This window comes from Ambystoma mexicanum, chromosome 3p (assembly GCF_040938575.1).
Source record: "Ambystoma mexicanum isolate Mex_15411 chromosome 3p, UKY_AmexF1_1, whole genome shotgun sequence".
NCBI lineage: Eukaryota > Metazoa > Chordata > Amphibia > Caudata > Ambystomatidae > Ambystoma > Ambystoma mexicanum.
The window spans coordinates 933,720,330-933,740,181 of record NC_090925.1 but is presented as its reverse complement, the minus strand read 5'-3'; the positions used below and the strand labels follow the sequence as shown (position 1 = coordinate 933,740,181).

The following is a 19,852-nucleotide window of genomic DNA, read 5'->3' as shown; positions in this document are numbered from 1 at the left end:
GAATGTGGACTCATGTATATTGAGGATCCCGTTCTCTTACCCCCTCTATAGTCTATTTGTTGGGATAATGGGTGAATCCAAATTTGACTCTAGCTAGGATGTTAGTAGAGGACATCATGGATTGAGATGTCCAAAATCGATCCTTATGGCTGAACAAGCAAGGGGGCACTCACTCTGCAGGGGTATCCTAACTGTCCCAGAACATTTGGAAATGGGCTCTCAAACACAAGATGTTCCTGTTGTCTCAACAGGTTCCAGGGGAACTCAATCTTCTAGTGGACATGCTCAGCAGAGACTTCCCACTGCCCTTAGAATACGAATGGCGACTACACAAAGACATCGTCTCCAACGTCTTCGCAGAATGGAGATTCCCAGAGATGGACTTGTATGCAACTCTAGAGAATGCACAATGCCAAGATTACACCTCCAGGTATCCTCAGAACCGATCCAAAGGGAACGGTCTCTGGATAACATGGTCAGGGAGATTTGCTTAAGCTTTCCCCCCCGTCTCCCCTACTCAACAAGATCATGTACAAGATGCACCAGGAACCAGTCACCATGATATTGGCGGCCCTGATGTGTGCCTGCCAACCCTGGTTCTCCCATCTGATCAAGGTGTCTCTCTCTCCTCCGATGAAACTGCCTTGCCCATACAACATGTTATCTCAGGACCAGGGGCAAACACTTCATCCATGCCCGCAAATTCTAAACTTAGCGGCCTGGTTCCTGAAGTCATAGAGTTCGGGCACCTCCAACTTCCTCAGAGATGCATAGACATACTTAGAGAAGCAAGAAAGACTAACACCAGACATTGCTACTCCAATAAATGGATAAACTTTGTCATCTGGTGCAATTCCAAGAGCATCAATCCCATTGACTGCTCCCCTTCTCATATTGTGTTATACCTGGCTCACTTACTAGACTCAGGTCTAGTTTTTAATTCCCTGAAGGTTCACTTAGCTGCACTTCCAGCCTACACTGCGTCCCAACAGAAGGTGTTGTGGTGGACGATCCCAGTTATTAAAGCTTTCATCGAATGGGTTAAGAGAATTCAACCCCCGATTTCTAATCCGGCTCCCGGATGGGCACTAAATGTGGGATTGACCAGACTTATGGGGTCTCCTTTTGAGCCTATACATAAGACAAATCTCAAAGCTCTTACTTACAAGACCGCCTTCCTAGTGCCAGTCACTTCTATAAGGAGAGTTAGTGAACTACAGGCCTTTTCAATTCTAGACCCTTTTGTTAAATTTCACAGAGATAAGGTGATTCTGCGCACTCGCCCTCGGTTTGCACCCAAATGTATTTCTAAGTTCCATATGAACCAGTCTATAGAACTGCCAACTTTCTTCCAAAACCCCACTAACGTGGCAGAACGAAGAATACATGTGCAGGGCAGTCATTTACTACCTGGAAAGGACTAAACCACTAAGAAAAATGAACCAGTTTTTCTGTTTCAGTGGCAGCTGGTAGAGAAGGGGTCCTGTCTCTAAATAAGCCATCTCAAGATGGAATGTTAATTGCATCACACTCTGCTACACTCTTGCCAAGAGACATCTGCCCTTCAAGCCTAGAGCACACTCTACTCGTGGCACTAGGGCTTCCATAGCATTCATTGCAAATGTTCTTCTCGAGTCCATTTGCAAAGCGGCAACCTGGAGTTCTGTACACACCTTTACAAAACACTATTGCCTAGATACTCACTCTAGGTCTGATTCTCAGGTGGGACAAGCAGTACTAAGACATTTTTCCCTACTGTTCCTACTCACATCCCACCTCCAACTCTGGGTATTGCTGACTAGTCTATGCAAATCATGTGAATCTAAGCAGATACAATAATCAGAAATGCTATTACTGTAAGTAATGCATTTCATATAATGTTATCGATTTTGGAAATGAAATGCGCACTCAGTACAAGTTTCTGTCGGATTTTTTCTCAGTACCCACAGATTTGTTATTGACGTGGGCATAATGTATAATATATTTGTCATAATGCTTTATTGTTATCTTTCATGGGAATATTATATTCACTCAATAAAGCTTCTTCTTCTTCTTCTTCTTCTTCTTCTTCTTCTTCTTCTTCTTCTTCTTCTTCTTCTTCTTCTTCTTCTTCTTCTTCTTCTTCTTCTTCTTCTTCTTCTTCTTCTTCTTCTTCTTCTTCTTTTATGAAGGCCTCCTAATTAAGATATATAATGGGTAACTGATAAATTATAGTTGATTAAAAGGTTATCCTTGGCCACCTGACAGACATCTCTATGAGGTTACATGTTTGAAGCCTGACCTTGGTAATTTCTCACCTACAGATTTGTTATACTTTAGTTAACATTTCAGCATTCTTACTTTTTGCCAACGATTTGGTTTAGCAAATACTTAATTTGACTGAGGGCAAATATAGGCTTGTCTTAATGACAAATTTCAATAATGTTACCTTTTACATCAAAGTGTTTTCGGCACACAGTTTGCTTGAAATAGATTATGAGGTACCATTTTGTTTGTGAACATATTTGGTGGATGTACAAAAACATTCATTTATACAAGAACCTTTAGCACATCCACTCACATCATTTAGGCTCTAAATGTGTTCACCCTTTGTACTTGGCCTGCAAACATACAAAAGAATAGCTTTTTCAATAGACTGTGTTGTGCAAGAAATCACTTTATCCACCACAAAATCTGTGGACAAATGTGGTATACCTACTGATGCTCACAGGGTCTTCTGTAACTAAATTTCAACACCCTTTATCAACATGATGTGGTATATGTCAAACAATTCTAATACTCCCTCGCCTCTCTTGGCAAGAATCTAAACATTTTATTTTTCAAAAGTAGGATAAAGACTCTCAACTTTGTTCTTTTGACCGACTAATTTGCTTTAGTAATGGGGTAGTAACATATTTTCCATAGTTTTAGAAATATGATTTGGGCAACTTTTAGATGACCTTATCTTGCCTGAGCAAAGCTGTTTTTTTTTTCTAAATGCTTTAAAGGCTTTTGATCAATTAGCTGGAAATGTCTTTTTGTGTGTAATGTGTGTAATGTCTTCAAGGACGTTTATAGTGGCAGTTATGCAGCATATTTCTGCTATAAGAGAAAAGTTGAGAGATATGGACAGCTTAGATCGCGGCATCTTCAGTTGATATTCAAGAAAACGGTCACTTGTTTTTCGGTAAAACATTTTTTTTCAATTTTATTAAATATACTAGCTGTACCTGGCCACGAGTTGTTGTGGCTCAGTTTGGTTAAATGGAAAATAAAGAAAAGAGAAGGCGCATGTTTCTAATATGTTTAATTTCACAATGCTTGTGGGTATATAATATTTTTTGTTGTTCCATTGTCTGTGCAGCCCTAAACCCCCCCTCACTCCCTATAACCCACCCACCGACCCCGCCTGCCTCCCTACCCACCAACCACCCCCCTCTCAGCCTACCCCACACCCACCCCCTCTCTCTCCCACCCACCCCCCTCTCTCCCTACACTCCCACCCCCCTCTCTCCCTACCCCCCCACCAACCCCTCTTCTCTCCCTACCCCCCCAACCCAACCACCAACCCCCCACTCGCTGTCCCTACAATTTAATCGGTCTGGTTAAGTGGAAAAGAAAGAAAAGAGAAAGCGCACGTTTCTAATATGCTTAATTTCACAATGCTTGTTTTTAATCAATGGCTCTGGCGGTTCTCCCAGTTGAGGCAGTTTAATTTTTCTGGTGGCGCAACACATTCCTTTTGTTTCTCCATTAAATTTCAGAGCCTTGCAATAATGACACACTTCAGTCATAGTGCCGATGAGAACATGCCGGCTGAAACTATAATCATCAGCTGGGTTGTACCGGAATGCAAGGCGATTGTAATCACGTGATTGCTGAGCATGGAGTTGTGTTTGATGCTGATCTGCTGTTTCTCGTTGACGTCTTTCAGCCACTCTCAGCTTGTCGCGTTCATTCTGTTGCGAACGAAGCCGATCTGAAGCTGTCGAACGCGATCGCCGTGCTCGCAACCGTGCATCCGCAAGTCTGTCTGCACGTCGCTCTGCTGCTTCCTTGGCACGTATTTGAGCCATTCTAAATCGGAAACATTGAAATTGAATGGTAAAATATTTAGTATAGCGTGTGTTGCTTTTACATCCAACAGATGGCAATGTTTTTCAAAAAAAGCACGTTTCATTGCTTTTACGTGCATGTTTTTACCTGTCACAGGTGTGACATCTGTATGATATAGGTACATAAATACACGCGCGTATCCGAATGCAAGGTTGTGTCAAAATTTCAAAGCAATTGGTGAAGAACTTAAGGAGATTTAAGATTTTGAACAAACGAACATTTAAATTTTTATTCATATAGATTTCAAATATTGTTCAACTTCGTATAAGTTTTGGTTTTTAGAAAAAAGATAAAAAACAAAACTTATACGAAGTGGAACAATATTTGAAATATATTTAATAAACTTGCAAATAATTTTCTTACCAAAAAACAAGTGACCTTTTTCTTGAATATCATCTAAGGTTGGCGCCATCTAAGCTGTCCATATCTCACAACTTTTCTCTCATCTTTAAGTATTGGGCAGACACAATACGTGGACTAGCAGTCAGCGACAACCAACATCCCAACTCAAAACACAAGGTTCGCCAGAGGCTTGAACTATGCCTGCAAGGAAACAATTCACTATTTCTACTATAACCCTTAGACATAGGTGGTAATTAAAGGGCACCCCAACCTCATGTTCAGTAGTGAGGGAGACTTGTCAAGGCTGCAATCTATCTCCATTAATATTGATCCTTTAATTATAGATCTTATGTTTTCTTCTGATATTCACCCATTCGATTTGTCTGGTCAATGCACACTTAACTTGGCAGCCCATACAGATGACTTGATGTCGGTGGTGGGCATAATGGAGGCCAGACATTGAATATGTCCTCAAATTGTATTGATAAAATTATTTCTCCAAAGACATGCTCTGTGGCTACTTATCTGGGGGTACTATACTAATCCCTCATGATATCACTCTACTGTTATCAGATGATTTTAGCAGGATAATGCATACCATGTGGGGATTCGACATATGCTAACAAGACTTTCCCTTTCTTATGGGAAGGATGAATGATATTAAAAGGCTGTTCCTTCCCATGTTCTTCTACATTTTCTAGACCCTCCCTGTTTCCTAACCTCAAACTCAAACCAAAGATGATGATTCTGTGGTTTCCTAATTCATTTGGAACCTAGGTAAGCCTAGGAGAAGATTGCAATTTCATGCAAGCTTCATGGAAGTGAGGCAGTTAGAAGGGTGTCTAGGCATCTGCTACTGTCCTCCCTTTTCTGTCTGTCTCGGGCCAATCCTGTTTTCTGAGCCATTCTTACTTTCTGCCTTGCCCAACTGATGCTCACTCATGCTGTAACGCTCACCTGGTGAGTCTACTCGACTGGAGACTGGGCCTAAAACACAGGATTGGTAGAGTTTAACTCCCTATTGTCTCTGTGTGCTTGAACCCCTTCTTCCCCGGGGTCCAACCCTTCCCTTTGATCCAGAGCTCACCTTGTTTTCTTGGAAAGTGTGCTCTCTGTCCTGCTTTCAGCGCAGGGGCGCGTTGATTGATGCAGGCTCTTTGCTGCCTAGTTACTTCACTGGCAAGAGTCCGACAGGTAAGTATAATGAGTCTTTTGAACAGTTCTCTAACTTTGTTCCTTTCCTTCCTTAGATGCTGGCCGGCGTCCGGGGATGGCAACGTGCTGCTGAGATGAGTAGCGCTGAAGATGGGTGATAGCGCGATGCGACCCTTTCGTATTTGTATTGAACTGAGTTATTTTTCTGTGTCTTTTAGGTGCCGCAACGTTTTTCAGCGTGGATGCCGGTTATGAAGAAGAAATATGGTAGGTAAGCGCGGTATGCGGCGCCTCTAGATGTTTCTACGCTAACCTGGAGTGTCTTTTCCCTCTTGCAGATGGGTGAGAAGTTCCGGAGACAGAGTTCCCCCAGAGCGGCTGGGATTCAGGTAAGTGTTTGAAGCTCGTACAGTCTTTAAAAATAAGCAAAGATTTGCTGAATGCTTACTAATGCCTTTTTTCTGTTCTTTTCCCGTTTTCTTAGGAAGCGGCGTGTCGGGATGGGAATGACACCGCCGAAGATGCCCGCAGAACAGAAGAAGCGATGAATGATGGGCAGAAGCGCCGCAAGGTAAGACTGTTCCTAACGGTGTTCTTGTTCTTGCAGGAGCTGAGCGCAGAAGAAAGATGCAGGCCTACTGGAGACCGATCCGAACACGGTGAGTGTCACTCTGCAGGTGCAGAAAACACAAAGCATGTTTCTCAGCCTGGGCGTGGCTTAAATAGTCTCTCGGTATCCCAGGTGTCTCTGGGCTGAACCACACCCAAAAGACTAGACTGCACATGCAGTTCTGGGAACCGAAATATGTGGGGGCATCCATCTTGTCCCCATCAATGCACTACAAGTCCAATACCCAATGTTATCCTATGGGAGAGAGTGAGTCTGGTGCCACAAGCGCCAAGTCTGACTCCAAGTGGGTCTTTGGAGGGATGGAGAGGCCCTTGAGGGCCATGTAGGTGATCGTGGCCTGGCTCCAGCCTGACATCTTGGAGGGCTGGGGACATGAGGGGCAGGAATCATGACACATGCCTGGAGACTAGTTCTGAGTCTCACTTTAGACCCTCAGACTTTCTGTTGGCTGACCTTCTTGCTTCCTCACCAAAAAGCTCCTTCCTCCGCTGTATCTCAGAGACAACAAGTAGACTTTTGTTGCCTTGCTTCCTGTACAATGGCTCTCTGGACCTCCACCCCCTTTTGCACCTAGTGCTCTCTGCATTTCAGCTCCTCCTGTACCTTCACCTCTTCACATCTATTTGTTCTGCTACTCCAAACACCCACACTCTTTGTATCTCTGTTTGAATTTATAAAGCGACTTGCTCCCTTCCAGTGTCAGGGTTCTGGCTATGACTTGCATCTGTGACTACTAATTGCTTCTAGTTTGGGATTGTAACAACAGTGAGGCTTTAGATGTGCTTTATGCTTTCCTTGATGGGCGCTCCATTCCACTTTTTAAGCCTGTATTAGGAAAGTTCACCATCTTGGAACTCTCAGTCTGGAAAAGGTATTTAAAAATCTATATGAAGAGTTTGCAAAGCAGAGGCAGCAGGACAACTCTGTGTACCCCTGGCATGCTGCTGTACCTCTGTGAGAGAAGCCATGCTGGGAACTCAATTTGGTGAACTGAGACTTTGAAATATCAATACATGATTTCCGTGGGTCTGCATGGACACAGGGAGTGGCCATTGACTTTGCCTCCAAGATCAGGTTCTTTAAAGGGTCAGTTGAGAACGTTTATTGTTGCAGATCCCTGCTCCTGCACCCAGTAATGCAATAACTAGTGTATCCTCTTTGTGCTGCCCCAGGGCACGTAGCAGGTGGTGGCACCCAGCCAATATGCACCCTCACACACACCCTAAGGGCTAGGCAGGGTACATCATCACAGCTGCCACTTGAAATCAGATTAAAATCTTCTGGCAAACAATATTATTGACTTCATAATAAGTCACGTCTGTTCAGCGGAAAGTTAGACTCAGATGGAACACTTTATTTTGTGATCCCTCTTATTTTAAATACATTATATTAAGACTATAAAGAATAGTTGATACTACTCTTACCCACACACTTAAAGCTAAGTTGTTTTTATTAACACAAATCAAGGCAAACTTCACGAGGTAGGATATACATTTTTTGCCAAACAGTATTTCAGCTATTTCCCAAAATAGCCAATCTATCTCTTTCTTTTCTTGTGTGTGAGTTGTACAGCATTAACACCATTACATGGTACTCAATTTCATGTGTTATACTATACTCAGAATAATTTGTGGTACTCGGATGCTTCCTGAGGCCGGCGGAGGAGTTAATAGTTCATTTGAGAACTTGCTTCACATGTTTGTTGAATGTTTGCAGTTAAGCTTGTTCCAAAATGGTATTGCATGACCATAATTTTGTTTAAGGAGAATATGGGATATATTTGATGAATCTTTATTGCTGATCATGCTACCATTACTAATAATTGATTGGTCCACTGTCATTTATATACAGAACAATTAGCCTGTCTTGACTTACTCTTTATCTGCATCTCTGCAAAGATTTTAACTGTATTTTTACATCATGTATTCATCCACCTGCTCTGGCTGACTTCTGCAACCACTCCTTCACCACGGGAGTCTCCCCTCCCCCTCCAAAGCACTCCCTTGTGCACCCTCTTCTTAAGAAACCCTCTGCCGACCCGTCCTGCCCAGCTGACTATCGCCCAATCTCCATCACTCCTTTCCTGGGCAAACTCCTGGAAATGCTGGCCATCTCCCAGCTTAATCTTCACACTGAATCTGTTGATTATATTCATGACCATCAGTCTGGCTTCAGAGCTGCCAGAAGGCCAGAAACTGCTCTCCTGAACATCCATGAAGACCTGCTCTCCAAACTTCATTCCCCCACCCCCTGTGTCCTTTTCTTACTTGATCTCACTCTGCCTTTGACACGGTCATCCATGCCATCCTGCTCAATCGTCTCTGTGATAACCTAGGTATCACTGGTTAGGCCCTGGCTTGGCTGACTTCTTTTCACTCTGATCGACCCTTCCAGGTCCAACTTGGGTCCTTCCTCTCCTCTATCTCTATCTCTACCTGTGGTGTTCCCCCGGGGTCTAGCCTGTCTCCCTGGCTGTTCAACCAATACCTGGCATTCTCACCCACCGCATTGCTGCTCTCTGCCCCAAGTTTCAGTGCTATGCGGATGACACTCAGGTCATTTTCAGGCTACCTTTAGCCACTTCTTCTTGTTCTCTCATCTCTGACTGTCTGTCTGCTATCCAGGAGTGGTGTGCCACCAATTATCTCTGCCTTAATGCCAGTAAGACTGAGATTCTCCTCATCAGCACACCCGCTACCTCCTTTCCTGTCACTCTCTGGCCGGCTTCTCTTGGCCGTCTTCCTGCTCCCACCTGCGAGGCTAAAAACCTCAGGGTCATCTTCGTCTCCACACTCTCCTTCTCTCCTCACATCTCTGACATCTCTAAGAAGTCACACTACCAGCTGCACCTCCTCAGAGGTATTCTTCCTCTCCTCTCCTTCCCCCAGAAGCTCACTGTCTCCAGAGCTCTGGTTCTCTCTAGGCTGGACTACTGCAACAGCCTTTTTCTAAATCTACCTGCTTCTACTCTCCGCCCTCTTCAACTCATCCAGAATAGGACTGCAAGACTTGTCCTTGGCCTCAAGACCAGGGATCATATCTCTCCAGGACTGAAATCTCTGCACTGGCTCCCAGTGGCTGCGATGATTAAGTTCAAAACCCTCTGCATTGTCCACAAGGCCTTCTGGGGCCTGGAGCCGCAATACCTTCAACTTTCTCTTCCTAAATATCTCCCTTCTCAAGATCTTCTCTCATCCGCCTCCAACTCCCTCAGGGTCAGTCGCTTCTCCAAGCAACGAGTTGGTGGTAGATCTCTTTCTTCGGCTGGGGCATCCCTCTGGAACAGCCTCCCTGCCTCCCTGAAACTTGAGGAGAACCACCTCTGCTTCCGGAAGCACCTCAAAACCTTCCTCTTTGCTTCTGCGTTTTCTCCTCCTCTCCCCTGCTGAACTCCTGGCTGAAACTGAAACTGCACTGGTTTACCTGACCACCCTCTAATCTCGGGCCCAGGTCCCCTCCCCCACCAGTTGCACACCTGCACTGCCTCCCTGACAACCCCTGCACTTGGGGGCTGTTTTCTGTATCCCTTCAGTCTCTCACCAACACTTGGTACATGATGTCTGCACTTACCCTTGAACTTGCCACCAGCTGGCCGCACTTTTATTTACTGCTGTTATTTATTCTATTTATTTTTTATTGTTGATTCGATGCACTGAACTTTCCCCTCCCTCTCCCCTCCGCACCTTTCCCCTTCCCCCTTGCGCAATCTCAATGACACCTGGCCTACAAAGATCGTTGTCTCTGTCTTCCCTCTGTTCCCCCTCCCTTGCCTCGCCGTGCCTTGAAACACTTGTGTATAGGCGCTTTAAGAATGCCATATCATATCATATCACCCTTCATTATATAAAAATATTATTAGAAAAGGTCTCAGGATCATTAAATACTTATTTAAACTACACAATTCACCCTGTTTATGTTGAAGGGTTTTAAGATCACATTCTTTTAAAGTAGATTATCATTGTACATTTGTTTGATATACACTGTAAAACAAGAACCTTCAGCACATGCACTCACTTGATTTAGGCTTAGAATGTGCTCACTCTTTTGGACTTGGGTGAGGAACTATGACCTTTAAATATATGTTAAAAAAAAATTCAACAGGCTGTGTTGTGCAAGAGATCAAAATATGAGTTTTTGCCTTAAATTATCTCTCATATACAGTTTGGCGTATTCACAGTTCTAATTTAAATTTGTATTTTCAACATAACATGTGCTGTATCTAACGTGTTTAAATATTAATTTTCTGTTCAAAGATTTATAGATAGGCAAGATGCATTATCATGATTCTAGCGTTCCTAGACATTCCTTTCTCAATGTAGTAAAATCACTTTGTTTTGTTCAGAGTTTTTGAGCTGACTGTGTCCTTCCCCATGGAATCCGAGATCCTGATATCTGTGTTTGATCATGACATGGTGGGGTCAGATGATTTGATTGGAGAGACCAAGATTGACCTGGAGAACCGATTCTACAGCAAGCACATGGCAAACTGTGGAATAGCCTCACAATATGACACGTAAGTTTACCCGACAATACATTTATTAATGAGGCTAGTAAGTGGCACTGCTCTAACTGTCAGTTACAATATGTAGTTATCAATGTAATTTTACAAACACACAGAGTGCATGGAAAACTTGTCCCAGAATGTGCATAAAAGAAAACATGGTTGTTCTCAAAATAGTGCCCATTTGACAGAGCAGTAGTATTAGTATTGCAACAGGATTAGTACTCCAAGTACACATATGAGCTGTGCTATTAAGCACACTATTAGTAATTGTGGTAGTAGTAGTGGTACTGGTAGTTTTAGTCATTGTAGTGGAAACACACTAGCTTTAGTAGCTGTAGAATAATTAATTGCTCTTGTAGTAATGATACTTGTGCTTTTATAAGTAGTAGTAGCAGTAGTATTAGTTGCAGTAACATTACAGATTGAGCTACAAGACGTAGCAGATATAGTAGTAAGATATATCATTATGAGCTTTATTTTTGTCTGCAACTAACAGAAACCCAACTCATGTTCAAGTACAAGTTTATTCCCATGATAATTTATCCCAAAAATGTGCACAGATGATAATGTAAGGGACAATAAAAACACATAAAACATCAGATCAAATACAAATATAAGAAATTCACTTGTATCAAACCCTTTCAGTTAAAAATCCAATGTAAAATGTATAAACTATATAGTTTACAAAAAACAATACAAAGGTTATTATTACAAATAATTATTTGTCAACCTTTAGGCTGAACGTAAGTCTTTCTTTGCTCTGATTCTTATATGCATTCTTATATGCATGGCAATTGCTAGAAGTCATGGTAATGCAAATGTTAGTTGTTTCCGTATAGCCTTCAAGAGAAATAGTAATGCAGACCCACATTTCCGTAACCTTTTTGTATAATGTGTTAGTGGTAAGCCTTCGTTTAAAACTAAACTAAACACTGTGTTCAAGGGAAAGGCGTAAGGCATCAGAGGTAGGATGAATAGGAACAAAAGTAAGGGGAAAAGCTAAAAGCAAAAATCTAAATTAATTTGACCTAAAATAAAAGGCCAACAAATTGATGGACCGGGAAGAGCTGGAGTCATAGTTAACATTCATTTCCAACAATGCTTTGTGCTCTGAAATTCCTGGGCAGAATCATTCCAACATAATCTTTACATTTGACACTTAATTTTCAAGACGTTAGCTATCCCTCAAATATTGTCAGAGATTGATTGGACTGCAATTGAAGTGAAGCCAGGGCCTTAACGAAGGCCCCGGGGCATTATCTGAAGTGGTAATGCCCCCCCTGCAAGGGGCTTATTGCTATTAGTACCCTGGCCTGTAAGACAGGGGTACTAAAAGCATTTTTTTTCTGCTCCGAAACGCTCTGGTGTTTTGCAGCAGAAAAATAAATGTAAAAAAAAAATGGCAGCCAGGGAAGGGAAAACAAAGTCCATTTTCCCTTTCAATCGCGGCCATTGAAGAAAGTAAACAAAAAAATGGCCACCATGGTAACTGGAGAAGGGACTACACATAGTCCCTTCTCTCTTTCCATGGCGTCCATTAAAAAAAGTAAACCAAAAAATGACCGCCATGGAAAGGAGAGAAAGGACTATATGTAGTCCCTTCTTCCTTTCCATGGAGTGGACACGCTGGGGACATAAGTTGTACCATGCGTCCACTCCTGAAATGGACTGAAAAGAAGGTAAGTGGGGCTAGGGGAGGGAATTCTGTGGATGGGGGAGGAGGTAGGGGAGCGGGGTTAGACAACACTTACCTCGTTCCCCAGCGGGGGAAGATGGTGGCCTCCAGCTGTGAGGCGGTTTGGAGCAGAGGGATTACCACTGGTAATGCCCCCGTTCCGCTATTCCTCAGTGGCTGAGAGGCTGCCCCCCAAACTTCGGCCGGGTAATGATCTGTAAAAAAAAGAAAGGGCCAGGGCATAAATATTTTCCATTAGGCCTGTAACACAAAAAGGTGGGCAGCTCCGCGCCCACTGTTGCCACCACCCACTGCTGCTCTGCTCAGTGTCAGCATATTTGGTGTATGAGCTGCAACGCCACTGGGCTCAATCGAGGTGATGGAGGAACTGCCTCAGAACATATGTGATGTAGAAATACTAATAAATAGCTGCTGCCAAAATCGAGATGACTGGATGATTTAGCAGTGCCAATCAGCATAACATAAGATAACATAACAAACTAGTTGAGTTTTGAAATGAGAGAACAAATGTTGAAGTGCTTCTTTAAACAGATCGGGCCTCGTTATAAGTATGGCGTAAGGTAAAAACGGTGGTGGTAGCGCTACCGGCCCCATTGCTACCTTACTGCCATACTATGAGCTGTGCTCGCAAGTGTCTGTCTGCCAGCCAGGTGCCGGTGCATTCGATGTCCCCATTCCCATTGAGCCCTATGGGGCGCTAATGGGAATGGGGATGTACCGGTTCCAGGACCCGGTAATTGCCTGTTCGTGGGTGCCGGACCCAGTTGCGAGTTTGGCGGTAGCCTTGCCGGTTTTATTGGCAAGGCTACCTCGACCCTCGTAATGAGGCCCATCGTCTTCATTAGTATGTTTCTCTGATTCTTTATGTGGTAAATGGAGCACGTAAACCATGTATCCGCAGAAATTAAAGTAAATATGTTTTATTCCTTTTGTTAAATTGATGCAGACAAAACCATTACTGAACTATGAACTTGCCTGTCAACCGCTGTATCAAGTTCTTCATGAATGTTTTGGGACTCAGCACAAGCACTCCTCTTTTTTAAAAAAAACTTGCTTTATTGTTTTCAATAACAAGTCAATGATAAACCATACCCAACGGAGTACAGAAAAGAAACAGCACCCCCCCAAACAATGCAGACAGCACGCCACAAAAGGAAAATTGAAGACCAGAGGGAAAATCCCCCGCACCTCCCACTTTCCCTATGCACCATCAAGCAACAATGCTCACAAATATTGTACAATCCCACCCACTCTGCAACAATCCCTCTTTGGACCCTCCCCAACATTGTTACACTTTGAACAGCCAGTATATTGCAGTCCTTTACTCCTCACCTCTGTCCGAGGCCACCTCAGCACTGGCCATATAAGTTCTTAATGGGGCCCAATAGTCAATAGGTTGGCTCCTGCTCGCCAAGGACAATGCATACTGAGTTTCCTGCCTCTCACAGTTATTCAGACAGTTCAACCATTCTTGAAAACAAGGAGCTCTCTGTTTACCCCACGCTCTGGCCATCAGAGATCTCACTACAACAGAAGCCATGCTCAACAGCTTTTTCTCAGCCTGGGTCCCAGTTTCAAACATAATAACCATATTTCTGGGGACTCTAGCAGCTGACATTGTAGCATCTGCCCAACCGCCACTCTGATCTGCTCCCCAAGTGAGCGTATCTGCGCACATTCCCACACCACGTGTAAGTAGTCTGCCGGATCCTGGGGGCATCTATAGCACTTAGCAGATCTGTCAGGGTACCATTTCTGACGCTGGGCTGGGGTGTAATAGGTCTGATGTAGGGATTTGAAATGGATCAACTGGAAACAGTTATTCAATGACAGTTTACGTGTTTAAATGCAGATACATTTTCATTGCAGTTCAGACAGTTCCCTCCCCAGGGCAGTTTCCCACTTTTCTTTTAACTTAATCTGGTTGTCAATTTTTAACGGTTTAATAATCCTATATAGTGAGGATACCAGTTTAGTGTGTCTGGGGGGTGAGTGACAAATTGAACCAATGGGGATATCGCTGGAGTCTGGAAACCATGGCCACCTTGCCCGCATCACCTCCCTCAGTCTGGAGTACAGTAGCATGGTTACAGCAGTCAATTCTCCTCTTCCCTAAAGCACGTCCCACGAGATAAACTTCCCGTCCTGTATCATATACCCCCAGCCTCTTAAAGTGAAGCCTGAATATCTTTTTGTGTGTAATAGCTAAACTGTGAACACCATAGATGGCAAAGCCCAGGGCATATAGCTCTTCCCCTCCCACCAATTGACTCACCAGGTCCCATGCTTTGCAGGTAACATCCACTGGCTGAATCTCCTGCTTCCTCACGGGGTCCCGCCTCCCCCACAACTGTCCTCAGGTTATCTGGGTAGGTGATCCCCTTTCCAATGCAACTTGTGGTAGCTCTGTGGACCGAACCACCACCATACTGTATACTGCAATTGTGCACCCAAATAGTATGCATACAGGTCAGGGTATTCAACGCCACCTTTCTCATACAGTTGAGTCAGTATATCATAAGAGATCCTGGCTTGTCTGCCCCCCCCCCAAATCAGCCACACCATAAGGCTCTTCGGGTGCATCCAGAAGGAAGCTGCGGAGGAGATAGGCACGTTATTAATAATATACAGGTGTTTTGGGACAATTACCATTTTAGCGAGGGAGATAAGAGCAGCCTGCGATAATGGAAGAAATATCCAGGCGTCCACTTTATGCTCCAGCTGCTCCAAAGCTAGCAAATAATTGTCGGTGTAGTGGGATGTGGGGGGCGTTGATACCATTACCCCCGATTATCTAATACCCCGTGTGCAGGAAAGTCATTTGGGGGTCTCCATGGGTTGCAGCCTCCCTTGCTATCCCTGTATTAAAAAAATGGAAGATACTGTGCACTGGAATAGCTGGGGCCCTCGCTGCCCCTGTGGTGCGGGGGCCCCAGCCACACCAGGTCTTGGGGGTCCCCGGGCCCATTTCCTCACCCATCAGGGTGAAGGCTAGGCCGGAGCTTGCAGCACGAGAAGGAAGCACTTAGTAGAGGTTGGAGCTGACCGTGACATGTGGCACATGTCAAATGCTGTGTTCAGCACCTACCCCTTCTCCTCTGGCTTCCTCGCAGCACATATACAGTAACTTGGAAGCTCTTCCAGCTTCCTGGTACCTGATTGTGAGCAGCACAGAGGAGAAGAGGGTGGCCTGGAGTGATGAACCGAAGCTGGAAAAACAGGTAAGAAGGCTTTTTTTTGTAATGTGATGTGTATTTTGCATGTGTGAAGTGTGTGTCAGATGTATGTATATGCTATGGGTCAGTGAGTGGTGAGGAATGAGTAAGAATGTGATAGTGTGTGTTTCAATGTTCTGGGTGGTTGGGTGCGATCCTGTGTGGACAATACAGTGCAAGCGGACGTGAGAGGTTTATGGGTGAGTGAATGGGGTGGGGGGGGAGGGGGTGTGTGTGTGTGTGTGTGTGTGTGTGTGTGTGTGTGTGTGTGTGTGTATAGAGCATTTTTGGCACATCCTTTATTGATTTTGCATGTTTTACTGGTATTTTCGGACAAAGCCAAGTTCATGTGTGTCATTACCTGGCTAAACTGGCATTTTAGTATAGCCATTGCTTATTACTCAGCATCTTTGATAAAGCAAGCATGATAAGTAATATTACCTCTCTAGAATGATGTTTTAGTGTAGCGGCCTGTATATCTCTTACAGTAGCATGACTTTTTATTAACTGTGCATCTATGATGAAGCAAGCATGATAAGTGTTATTATGGGGCTAGACTGGCTTAGATCGGAACCAGTTTGGACATGTTTTCTTATTGGGGCTTGTCATTTTTAACAGCAAAATCAACTGTATTATTTTCTTACATAGGAGTACTGGCATATATTGGCAGAGCCATCTTTGTTCCTAGTGCCAGTAATGATACTATAAAAAAAATCTCAAAGTGAACATGAGTATGCTCTTATATGGGAATACTAGCATATGTTGGTGGAGCCAGCATGGAAATGTATGAGCCATCCAGCATGAACATTTTTTTATACTGGCATATATTGAAGGGACCCGCATGACAATGCATTGGGAAATGTGCTTGTGCACTTTTGGCGACTTGCATCTATATACTTTTTTTCACAAGTTACCGTACAAAATCGACTGCAAACGGTCTGGCCTTTTTCCCAAATATTCACAGAAAGTGTGCTGTGTAATGCACAGTTTTAACCCATTATTTAAAACATTTTCTCATGGGAGGGGGAAGAATACCCCCGACCCACCAAAATCCGCTTTTGTTAGTTCAGGCCCCCTGCTATGCTTGGTTGCAATCGCATAATTGTGTCAAATATTTACACCCTCGGTGGCTGGTATATTTGGGGCCAGGCACTGCCCCTTCTTTCTACGCTAGGTGAAACATTTAAGCTTTTATTAACAAACATATTTACTTCTTTCATTGGGAGTAGTGCATGCCCCTGCTACTGCATAATCATCATGGACATTACGCACACATGGTGGTCTGGGCCGGCCCGAGGTGTGGCTTGCCCTGTGCTTTGTTAAGGAGCTGCAGCGGGGGATGGGGGAGCTCAGCATGGCTCACATAGGTGTCCCAAATGTTGTTCTAGGCCACTGATTGCGCTCTGCTCACCTTGAACGCATTCAAATGTGAAGTGAATGGTTGAAAGGGGCCACAAACTCGACCAGGACCCTACTCTGGTGCAACACTGTTTAAGAAAATAAACGCTTGAAAAAGTGTCTCAAAAGCGAGAGAGCCAAGGAGTGACCCACCCCTCCACACTCGATCTCCTTCTCAGAAAGGGCTTTGTGGAAGCTGCATTCACAGGCCAGTCCTGGGGGTGTCATTGAGTAACGCACCTCGGACATAGAGCTCTGAAAATCGTAGATGCATTGGCCCCACTCTTGAGAGAAGTGCAGCCCCCTCTCCCCACACCTCTATCCATTAAACAAGATTGAAGAAGAATCATGTATCAAAGCCTTGGACATTACAGTGTTATGTTCGGCTCTGGGTTGTGGGGGACAACATGTGGTTGCTTGTCACATAACTTAAAGATAAACGCACATGGAGACAGATGGCCCCAGATTACACCAGCACAATAGGTTTCTTCTATCGTAGTGGTAGCTGACTCATAGATACATTAATTACCAAGGAACGTTGTTGATACTAAATCCTGGTCAATTATTTTAATGTTCAGGCCTTGCTCATGCAGCATTTTGCTCCTGGGTAAACAGACAGTGCACGCCTCCCAGGTCAGTGCTTTTTTGGCTTGTTTAACAGATCAGTGCCACAGATAACGAGTACTTCTGTGTCCATTCATCTATAGATGTTTCATACACTAGCTGTAGCCTGCGTTAGAGATTTTGGTTACCGTGTACTGCATTATGTATGCTTTACATATAGGCCCCATGTCAAATCAGGAAAATTACATTCCTGAAATGTGTGATTGTGGACAAATCACGCCTCCATCTGTTCCTCGGTTCTTATATCTGTCTGAAATGAGAGCGCCTGGAAACACGGGTGTTAGACGCATCTGAAGGTTATGTGCCATCACTTTCTGTGATGTCACTTGGGGCGGGGTCAAATGACATCACTTCCTGTGATGTCATTAGAGGTCAAGGGTCATTTGATGTCACTTGCACTATCCCAAGCATTTTAGTAAAATGACGTCCCTGCCCGAGGGCACCATTTAAACATGACCCCAATGTCCTCATGGCATATATCAGGTGTCAATGGCAGCACCTCTGATTTGTACCAGTTAATTTTCAGCCCGGAGAGTTCACCAATCTCTTGCACTAAAGGTTGCAGATTCTGTTTGGGGTGGTTGACATATAATAGCATGTCATCTGCATAAAGGGAAATGGATTAAATGTGGGAGTAGATTTTAACCCCTCTATGTGCATGGTAATCTCTAATGGTGCATGCCAGCGGTTCAACAGCTAGGGCGAAAAGAATAGTGGACAGGGAGGAACCATATCTGGTGCCTTGCACAGGCTTAATATAATCAGAGACAACATTGTTGGTGAGTACACCCGACCTGGGAGCCGTGTAGAGAAGCTTGACCCACTGAAGAAACACCAGTCCCAGTCCAGATCTCTGCAAGACTTTGAAGAGAAAAGGCCATTCCACCGAATCGAACACCTTCTCAGCCTTGAGTGCAGCCACAACAATCGGGACTTCGGTGTCAACATTATGGATTATGGTGAATAGGCGGCACAGATTATCTTGGGTGCATTTCCCTGCAATGAACCCACCCTGGTCCTGGTCTTGGTGTGGAGCCCACATCGTGCTCACAGCGCCCCCACAGTGCCACAAGTCTTGTGTCCAGCTCCCGGCTGGCGGCCCCTGTTGGCTCGCACAGCCTGTCAAACCCGAGGCCCCTAGGGAGCGGCTAGGTTCGTCAGTTTCAGGCCCTCAGGTGGTAGTGCCTGGACAGTTGCAGGGATCAGATCGCCTCCGTCCGACACTGCGCCAGTGCGGTTTAGGAGAAAGGCAGCAGGCTCTGGGTCGCCTCCACCCACCAAGGCCATGGCTCAATCTCCCCAAGCAGGGGGTCGCCAGGAGTGCAGAGACAAAGGATTGGTGCTGCAGAGCTTCCGAATGCTGGAGAGCTGTGTCTCTGTTCCCAAACACCACAGAAAGCAGGATATACTTCAGGATATTAAGGTCATCTGCCGAAGCGCTTTCGGCAGCGGCCATTTTGCAGCCACGCAACAGCGCCACAACAAGCACTCCACTTTGGCGGTAGTCTTTTCTATGCTCATGCCCCTCTGGTGGTGATGCTGTCGTGATGCTCTCCTGTGACTGTCCTGTTGCTATCCTATGTGTGCTGGTGCTGCTCTTTCCCACTAATGACTCTGATGACTGTGCAGCACCAATCACAGTGAAATGCTGGCATGGGTTTAGGACTCAGTAAATCGGCGTATATCAGTAAATGCCTGCATATTGGTGCACCACATGTTGTCTGTATACTAGAGCAGAAAGAGGCAATTCCCAGCATAACAAGGCCCCTTAATTACGCCTGCTTAGTGCCTTTGCCAAAAGAGGCACGTTGGAGCTATGTATGCGGTGTGCCGGCCAAACCACTGCCACTGGCAAATTAGTGTGTGCTGTCCGACCTGCCGTATTTATTTGATGCATGTACTGCAGCTTCCTAGCTACTGCCCACACCACGTGCCCAAACCACCCACTCTGATGCAGCAATGCTGCTGGTTCTACAGTAGCAGAGTGGCGCCAATGTGATGCTGTCTACTGTATCAGTGCATGGGCATGGTCAGCATGTACACTCAGCTTTGTCACCTTCCAACTCATTGTTAGATAACTAGCACAGCCACTCGAGCTTGGGTCATTAGTTTCATGAATAACAATGGGCCTGCCCAGAGTGTGGAAATATGTGGCTCCTCCACTCGATTGTTGCTTGTTATGTGACTATGAC

At 44.6% G+C, this 19,852-nt stretch overlaps 1 protein-coding gene across 1 annotated transcript in view; it reads left to right on the top strand.

The window, feature by feature from the left end:
- LOC138581135 (fer-1-like protein 4) overlaps positions 1-19,852 on the top strand; it is a 1,598,034-nt gene that overhangs the window by 1,337,792 nt on the left and 240,390 nt on the right. The window contains exon 37 of the mRNA XM_069652231.1: positions 10,566-10,736. Coding sequence (XP_069508332.1) covers positions 10,566-10,736 — 171 coding nt within the window. The remainder of the gene's footprint in view (positions 1-10,565; positions 10,737-19,852) is intronic.